Raw genomic sequence first — 9,436 nt, 5'->3', positions numbered from 1 at the left:
GTTCAGTCTCAGTGCTAAAGGGAGGAGGAATACAGGGGTAGTATGGATTTCTGCTAGGTACTACCACTCACTTTCTGGTTTCATAGCAGCTCAGTTGCCTGTAGCAATTCTTACCAGAAGGTGCTACCTAGAGCTAGGAGAAATGCATTTAGACCTAGATTTCCCCAACTGTAACAATATTCATGTATCAGGTTACAGTGCTGCCATTGCACTTCAGTCAACATTTGCATTACCACCAAGATTTTACTTACCAGAAACCTTGGCACCTGGTTACATATGGAGGAACTGAAAGCACATCAATCACACGCTGTATGACAAGAAGAATACAACAGAGCATATATTATTCTGTGCTAATCAGTTTTAGCATCTAGGAAAAAAACCCCACAACTTCACAGGTAGAGGACTGTATGGTTTGGTCTTACAGAGTCTGCCAGAGAGATAAAGGTATCTCAGTTGAGTCAAGCCTTTCCGTATGGATGATACAAAGCACCTCCCAGCAAGTCTGCCACCCTCTGAGGGTGGTAGCCTTTACTAGAAAAATTACAAGAACCTAACAAACTACTCTCTCCAATGTAGGAATTCAAGCATCCTCCCTTTTGCAGCATCTCTAAGCCAGGGTTCTACCCTGCAAAATGTTCACTTCATAGTTACTCATTGATACAGCCTCTTATTACATGTAATTACTTTGAATCTTCCAGCAAGATGAGAAAGTGACTTCTGTGTTCAGTCCAGATATCACTCTATTATATAAAGGCTAAAATGCAGTACACTGTCAGTAATGGTACAGATTTTTCACGGGGCCTGAGTCTCTTTCAAGTTCAGATTAATCCAGAGTAAAGCATTAGTAAATTGTAACTAGTAGTTTTGAAAAGGGGGAAGAAAGAAGCAGAACAGTTTAGTTTTTGTATTGTGTTTTTAATCAGTACAACAGAATCCTCAGAGAAGAAGATACAAATCAGTAAAACTCCTACATGTCATTTTAAAAACTCAAGTGTATTTTTTAAAGTGGGCAGTTAAAGGTAACCCTTCCCTCTTAGTCCACACTTGCATTCAGTTGGATCACTAGAAGGCAGCCTGGGGCTAATACCAAATCACATTGAATTTGAGCTCCTGAACAAGAAACCACATTGCATGCTGTCAGGTACCTCAGCTCTCTCACTTCAGATTATTAGTTCTTAACACTACCAAACTTGTAAAAAAAGGGCTTGGTAACTGCACTTCTCTTTTTGGGTTAGCATTAAGAATTGAACCTCACATTCCCTTCCTGCTGAATTACAAGGTACCACTAAAGCTTTCTAAATCAAGTTAGTTTCTTTAACAGCAAGTTACTAGACTTGAGCATTAACAAGTTTCAAGAAAACCATTAGCACTGGTCTTCAGCATTGCTTTGCATCTATACAACTCAGTCACTACAGATAACAGATCTAATCTCAAAAAAGAAATTAACTTTTCCCTTTAAATTTCCGGCATTTAAAAAAAGAGCTTGGAAGCCTTGCTTGATGATTGCATGCCAAACTTTCAATTGTTGCTTTTTAGCACATCCCAGCCTTCAAAAGATAATGATCAGCTGGTACACAGGGCAGAACCACCTTTATTACAAAACCACCTTCAGCAGAGTTTACACCTGAAAAGCTTCTCACAGGGTTTAGAAGCAGTAATCGTAGCACTAATTTTAATGCTACAGTCCGTGAAACTGGGTAATCCAAGGATTCTCAGAGTAAACTGACATCCTTGAGATAAGCAAGTAGTACCATCCCAACAGGAACTGTGGAACTAGAAATTTCAGAGCCATCTGCCCAGTGTTGTAACTGCTGAACCGCATAGTTTATTGCTCAAAATAGAAGCAATGCGCACCAATTCTTTCCTCGCTGACTTCTGTTTTCTCTCTGGCCAGTTTCTTGTTGTATTGCTGCCTTAGGGTGGAAACAGAAGTATTAGATCTTCTCTACACCCTCTATCCCCAAATTTAAGAACAACTTGGAACATACTGTCCAAACAGAACTAACTTTAACTCTCATAAAAAACCAGGTCCAAGAACACTAACAGTAGTCAACATGAAATTTAAACATTTATCATTTACAAGTGTTAAAATTCACTTAGTCTATCCTGGCTACTTCGTACTATGGAATTTCATTTTGAAAGTGTTCAAAGGCTTGAATGAAAAACTAAACATCCTTATTTTGTTAAGCATCTCTTCCAGCGGAAAGCCACATGTTCACCATTTTGTTCTAAAAGTATTTTTTACAGGACTACTGGTCAGGTAGCACACACACACACAAGTTAGCAAGATCTGGCTGTACAGTATTGTATACAGATACCATTAAAGTGCATCAAATAATGCCATCCAGTGCAAGTTCAAGCTCTTTTTCCTGAAATCACTATTTAGCAAGCGAGACCAGGCTTCCTACACCCTATCCGATTAAAGGATCATCATCATCATATTGTAACTGAAGTCGGGAAAACGGCCGTGGGGGAGCTACTCTATTCTTTGAGATTATTATAATGCAGGTGAAAGTGGTCAGTATCATAAGAGCCCCAATAACTATCCCAATAGCTTCTGGAAGATTTATGCACCGCTGGTCAGTGAGCAAGCACTTGATGTTACTGAAAGTGCCATTGTGGGGCTGTGGTCTCAGTCCCAGGATGTGGCACATCATGGGGTAAATATCAACGTTGTTCATTGTGCTCTGCTTGTAACCCCGATGAAAAGCAGGCCCGTGAGCAGCCAGGAATGGATGCATGCTTGGGAGAGTGTTGTCATAACCATGGTCACCTACTGGAGAAATGCAAAGTTAAGGGTTAACATGGCAGTTTCTGTACTGTTTGAATAGCAAATATTCCATTCCCTCTCCTCCGTCACCCCCACATATATTTTAGCCAAAGACTAACGCAGAACATAAAAGCAGCTGTTGGATCAAACACAGAAGGAACCCAGAGTTCCTTTCCTCTTCCTCAGTCCCCAGAAGTTTTTCTCATACCCATCTTCAGCCATGCTTCCCCTCATCCCATTATCTCTTTTCCTTTCAGTCATCAACATTTCTAGTTTTCCCCTTCCCACTCCTCAAGGATCACAATGCCTGTGACTGGCACACAAGCAAACATTTGTGGCTACAAGGTCACTGGTGCTTGGACATTCGGTAGGTTTTTAAGAACCAGTTTATTTATTTTAAACTCCAGTTTATATTCCAGGTGGAGTACAAACAAGCTAAAAAGCAGCCATAGTAAAATTTCCTAATAACCTGCCCGAAAAATCTGTCCAAGATGCCAAAAATTTGTCATAGCACATGCGGCCCAGTATTTGACTGACTGCATTTAAGTTTTGAGTTAATTTCTTAGTAACAGTTTAACAAGTTTCCCTGCAAACTGTCTCCTTGGCTGCTTCCTCGAAGTTTCTGATGTGAAATATCAAGATTCCTATTGATTAGGTCATGCTCACCACTTCAGTGTACTTTCAATATTCCTTTCTAATGTTTTCCACCATTCTGTCTGTTACCACAAAGATACTACTGCACCACATCCTGTGTGTGTGTTTTAAAGCAAGTCCTTTTTCTGGATGACTTTTCCCCCCCCCTTCTACTACTTGTTTTGAACAGAGCTGTTACAGCTCCCCTCTCCAGTGAAGTTTCCTCTCATCTCTGAAGCAGGAGGGCTGGTGTGTGCTAACATTGCCAGGAACAGCGTAGGCATTGGTACACTTGCCAATCATTATGCTACCACTTCATGAGGACAAGTACAAGAAACACTTATTAAATAGCCACCTAGGCTAAAACCTCCCCTGCCTGCTTCTGGGAAGCATTGGCAACCAAAATTGTTTTGAAAAGTGATTCACTTCAACTTGTAACAATGCTGTTAGGTATAAATACACAGTTACTGTTTTTAGGTACATGAAATTGAATCTAACCGTAAGCAAGAAAGAGACCTCTATTAGACAACACACGTGCTAAGTGTTGTCAGTTTGAAGATGATTGTAGCAAATCCGTGGGGAAATTAAAATACAAACATATCTTAAATTAATCCCAGTATTTTTATACAAATAATGAGAAAATTTGAATTTAAATGTGCAAAGGGTAGACAGTAAGAACAGCCAGACTGGGTGAAACAGTTTACACTACCCAGCATCCTGTCTCTGACAGCAGTCACCACAGGGAGCGTGGGAAGTAGCCAACAAGGTTAGCCCTGATACACCAACCAGCCTCAAGCTGCTGGCTCCTCAAGAAAATTCCTGCAAGTTGGTACATTTGTATTTAATTTCTACAAATGGATTTTTCTTTGAAGAATTTGTCCAATCACTTTCTGAATACACACACATATAATATACACACACATGCAGCCTTTGCCTGCAACCAAAATTATGGGTTACATTCTCTTATGATGATGATAATGAAATTATCTCTTAATTTCTTCTGTGACATATACTTTCATTTGACTGTTGCATTTTTTTCATTAAATTATACATGCCTCTTGTCTGCACAAAAAAACCCTGCATGTGAAACACCTGGAAATATATATACATACATGTATGTATATGTACATATATATATATACACCAATATACATATATATGTAATTTGACATTTATAGCATCTAGTAGGAAGAAAGTGCATAGCTTAGCAATGCACTGTGTGAAGTAACACCTATTTTGTTTCTTTTCTTTGAAACGTGCTATTTGCCCCTAACAGGAAGAACTCTGGCTTTTTCACCTGTTACCATTGTGCTGCTATTATTTTGAGTATTTCCTCCCACTTATTTTTGTTTCCTAGAGTATGTACAGTAACATTAGATGCTGTGTCTTGCAGTCTTCAAGTTATGCTCCCCTGTATGTATTTTATATACAAAAAAAAATAGTTAAACAACAGTCTAATGGAAGCTTGAGACAGACTGCTAACTTGCCTGAGATAACTCTTAAAAGGGTTCCTCCTCAGGCTGTTACATTGAACACAACAAAGCGTTTTAGCCAATGGATTATCCCACCCATCTCTTCCTCCTCCGTTAAAACACTCCAGGCTCAGGCTGACAATGTTCTGGAAAATGCTGAGATGTTCCTAAAGATGTGTAGTTCTAGGACTCCACTCACTAAACGAGGACCATTCTGCCGATGGCTGGAATGAAAACTAGACTGTTTACCAACACAAATCACCAAGAGCACAAATGAGGAAAACACACTTACATTTTGAAAATGACTCATTTTGTACAATTGTCCAGCCTTCATCTGCAACCAGAATTATGGGTTGAATTCTCTTATTATGACGATAATGAAATCTCTCTGGAATTTCTTCTTTGAGATACACTTTCATGTGACTGCTGCACCTTTTCAGGAAGTTATACACATCTCTTTTGTCTGCCAAGAAAAAAAAACCTGCATGTAAACCAGCTGTAAATTACATCATGTTTACCACAATCATCTATCACCAAAGATGCATTTTTTTCAAAACAATTATTTTTTAAAAAGGCACACAGAAAAGATTTTTTTCCAGTCCCTAATGAAACACTACATATATTGAGGTGGATTTTACTGTTTGCTCTCATTTTAAATCAGGCATCTCACAACTGTGGTTTTGGACCTACAATTCAACTTACCCTCTATGCTTGCAGGGGAGCAAGGCAAAATTCAAGCAGAGAAATCAAGATAAAGCAAGCACACACCAAAGTAGTCAATATTTTATCCAAACCAGTATTAAATTTTGTTACGTTATAAATCACTTTTTTCATTAGAACTGCTTCAGTCTGGCCACAGTTGTGGAAACTGAGACTAGCAGTGCCATGATTTAGAGACATATCTGTCAGTAACTGCTCCGAGACACAAAAATTGACTTCACAGTAAAGTTTCATTCACAGGAACAGAAGTGATCAAGGTAGGGTTTAGATTTTTACTTGGAAGTTTAGACAATGACATCGTTTATTCTGAATAAACACGAGGGTTTATTTCAGGCTCACTTTGAATTAGAACCATACAGGCTAAGTGAGCAACAAGCCAGTAGGCATACTAAGTGCCTATCTACCTTCTCAACAAGCTGGACCAGGACCATCTTTGCCACCCATAGCAACTTGACAAGAAACTCTCCTTGGCCTATTGATTACCAAAACAATTTGTAAACAAACATTATTTAGCTTGTTCATTAAATAATGTCAAAGTTCTGCAATATGACCTACACTGGTTTTGCAAAAGATGCGAACAGTCTATGATAGTGTGTACTTTTTAGTAGTAAGATGAACAAGATCTAATTCTTGGTGTATGACTTTAAAAAAGCATAAACCAAAACATACTCTCCCTTGGCAGCACTGCAGCAACTGGAGTCTTGTCTATCAGAGTATAGTTATTGCGACCAATGCAGCTGTCCAGGATAATCAGCTTCTTTGCAGAACAGGATGCCATTCCATGATCACTTGTTATTATGATATTAATACTGTCCCACAAACCCAATGCCTTCAATTTATTAATAAGGAAACCAATATGATTATCCACTTCTTCTAATACTCTGCGCATGTTCTCAGTGTCATCTGGTCCATACTTGTGCCCACTTGCATCAGGTTCTTCCCAGTATAATGTAGCAAAGCTGACTACTGGATTAGAGCTGTTCAGCCACGCAACAATTTGCTCCACTCTCTCCTCAAACGTTACTGAAAAGTTATACTTCATAAAGAACTGAGGGGTCGTATCGTTGATTTTTACATCGGTACCAGGCCACATTGCTGCAGCACTTGCTCCATTTCCCTGCTGTTGATTTGTTACCCAAATTGGAACTGCCCCGTTCCACCAGAAAGGATCTGAATCATTGAACTGTGAGAACTTTTTCTTGGCATCTACGTCGTACATGTCATTAGCCACAATACCATGACTTTCTTCATATAAACCTGTCACTATGGTATAATGGTTTGGGAAAGTCTTGGTGATAAAAGCATTTGTAACCTGTTTTACAAGCACACCATCCTCAATGAATTTCTGAAGATGAGGAAGTTTATAGGTTTCCAGGTAATCAGCCCTGAAGCCATCAAAGGACACGAGGAGTAGCCTGGCTACCGAATCACCAGTAGAGTGAGCACAACAGGCAACTATTCCAGAAAGAAATAATGTTAACATCGAGTTCATTGTTGACACTTCAAAGTATTTCCAGCAGGTAATCAGATGCACCTGAAAAAAATGAGGAGATAAGGCACGTAACAAAATATTAGACTAGAACCAGTTTAACTAGCTATACATTAGGTACATATCTTCCTTAGAGATGTTAACTGCAAAGTAACTGTGTAAACAACCACTGAAGTCAACAGTATTTCCCTACCGACTTCAGAAGCTTCTCATATATTGTCATCGTTTTTCATATATTGTCATAGGTTTTCATACATTAAAACAAATGAGCAATGAGATTTTTTTATTCCAGACTAAATGAAAGGAAGAATTGTTTTCTTTCTTTTAAGCAATTATTCCATCGTTCTGTGCATCTTGTTACAATCCTACATTCCATGACACTCAGTTTTTCCTCATGTTCAAGCACAAGCACCTGAACAATTCCAGCCTCACATTTAAGATTCCTCTGCAGCTCTCAATCCTTATTACACATCACTCTTCAGACCAGAAGTTTGTTTTCCACTATAATTACCATTTTTCTTTTTCATCCCACCTTTCTTTTTCCACAGTTTCTACTCTCTCAAGTTGCTGGAAGACTTATGAACCTTTCAACGTTCCCATTTACTCATTGCTCACTCTATACATGGCACTGCCAGGAGTAACTTCTGTTTTCCTTCTAAGGTGTTGTACATCTACCTTAACAGTATTTAAACCTGTTCTTTACATATTGTATTTCTTTCTCACAAAAAAAAAGCGCATTAGTAACCTTAGCTATGACGCAAGTATTTCTCACCAAGAAATTCATTACTATTACAAATGCAAGGTATGATTTGTAAGTGGGTTTTTTCCCCCATCCCCTAAACTTATCTGTGATGAGCACTTTGTTCAGGAAGGTAAAGAAGAATTCTTTAAGCCTTGAAGAAAGAGGAAGTGAAGCTCCAGGTTCCACAGAAACTTTTGCAATATTGTTAGACAGCGTATTTACTTCTCAAGAAGAACCTCGCTCCAGCAAATTTCTCCTTTATCTCACTTGCATAAACTAGGGTGACTCTAGGAGGAACAGCAGGAACCTTCCTTCCTAACTGTAGCGACACATTCTGGCCTGGCTCAACCCTTTCCCCCAAAGTCTTTAAAAACTGTGAGTGTATTCTAAAAGCATAAGTCACTTTCATGTTAAGTTAAAGCTTTAGCAGTGAAAGGAACTCAAGAGCATAGGAAATCATCCCCCCCTTCCCCTGCAGTCAAGTTAAAACGTCTATACAAGCGTTAGAAGAAAAGACCATCCCAACCAGCATTAAGGTATTCCCTGACACAAAGGATGTGTAACACACTGCGCCTTTACAGAGGGGGGAAGAAAGAAAAAAGAAATTAAATGAGCGAGTGAAGCAGACCATCACCCGTTTCACGCTGCCAGGTGCTTTAAAAAGCAGAACCCGAGTGTTTCATAGTCCTAAGGCGTGAGACCACACCAGAAACTCCGAAACACTCCAAGGATGCTCAAGCGTTTCTGCTCTTACGCTACCGCGGCCAACTCCAAGAGCCACCAGCATTCCAGCTACCTGCCCTCGAACCTCCTCCACCTTCCAGCCAGGTTTCCAGGTCTCCAGCGGCTCCGTCCGGCCAGGAACGCGTTACCCCGCCCGAGAGCCGGCGACAGCTGCGGCGGCGCCGCTCCCCTCACCCGGCGGGCAGGACGGGCCCGGCAGCGCGGGCAGGCACCGCCGCGGCACCGGCCTCGCCCGGGGGGGGCCCGGCGGCGGCCAGCCCCGCCGCCTCGCCCGGCACAGCCGGGACCAGCTCCACGCCGCCCGCCGAGCCTTTCTCTTTTCCCCTCACACACCGCACGACTGGGGTGGGGTTGGGGGCCGGAGTACGAAGCCCGAGCCCGGCGGAGAGGGGTGTCCCGCGGCCCGGGCTGTGCCAGGGCAGCCTCCTCACAGCTTCCCGCCGCCCCCTTCCCCGCCGCGGTCCTGCCCCCAGCCCGCGGCCCGGGCCCGCTCCTGCCGCCAGCGCCGGGCAAGCCTCGGGTGCCGCCGGAGGTGACCGGCCGCGGCGGGGGCAGCACCGCGCCTGCGCACGCGCTGGCCGCGCGGCCCCAACTGCCACTGCCGGCGGCGGCGGCGCTGCCCTCACGGGTGGGGGGGGCGCGGGAACGGGGGGGGAGCTCGTCAGCGGGCCCGGTCTCCGCCGGATGCGATTGGCTGGGGGCCCGCTGGCGGGAGCTCCGATTGGCTTCAGTGGAGTGGGCGTGGCGCTGTGAGACGCGGCGGGCGGGGGAGCTGTGGGGGATCGAGGGGAGCTGGGGCGAGGGGTCTGGGGGGGATGGAGGCGAGCAGAGCTGAGGGGAGGTGAGCTGGGGTGAGCCATGGGGGA

The 9,436-nt window shown here is 42.6% G+C and overlaps 1 protein-coding gene across 3 annotated transcripts; it reads right to left on the bottom strand.

Annotated features, from left to right (window-relative positions):
- Positions 1–894: 894 nt before the first annotated feature.
- Positions 895–9,152, bottom strand: ENPP4 (ectonucleotide pyrophosphatase/phosphodiesterase 4). 3 transcript variants are annotated; one of them, XM_080388549.1, is made up of 4 exons: positions 8,623–9,152; positions 6,265–7,129; positions 5,168–5,338; positions 895–2,776 (listed from the first exon to the last, which is right to left on the bottom strand). In XM_080388549.1, exons 2-4 carry the CDS (start codon positions 7,085–7,087, stop codon positions 2,412–2,414), a joined length of 1,359 nt encoding a protein of 452 aa, XP_080244675.1. In that variant the 5' UTR covers positions 7,088–7,129; positions 8,623–9,152; the 3' UTR covers positions 895–2,411. The 3 variants fall into 3 exon arrangements, with proteins under 3 accessions (XP_080244675.1, XP_080244677.1, XP_080244676.1); XM_080388551.1 differs by having other exon boundaries at positions 895–2,773; XM_080388550.1 differs by lacking the exon at positions 8,623–9,152 and adding an exon at positions 8,461–8,609.
- Between the last annotated feature and the right edge of the window lie 284 nt (positions 9,153–9,436).

Source organism: Falco punctatus (genome assembly GCF_963210335.1).
Source record: "Falco punctatus genome assembly, chromosome: 5".
NCBI lineage: Eukaryota > Metazoa > Chordata > Aves > Falconiformes > Falconidae > Falco > Falco punctatus.
Note: the sequence above shows the minus strand (reverse complement) of the source record. Positions and strands in the feature narration are given on the sequence as shown.

Bases quoted from the DNA above. Each gene is read 5' to 3' on its own strand.
- ENPP4 (XM_080388549.1), bottom strand. From the start codon at position 7,087: ATGAACTCGATGTTAACATTATTTCTTTCTGGAATAGTTGCCTGTTGT. The intron at 5,339-6,264 runs GTATGTTTTGGT...TTTTCTTGGCAG, and splicing joins TGCAGTGCTGCCAAGGGAGA to ACAAAAGAGATGTGTATAAC. The intron at 2,777-5,167 runs GTAAGTGTGTTT...GCATTTCTCCAG, and splicing joins AAATGAGTCATTTTCAAAAT to TAGGTGACCATGGTTATGAC.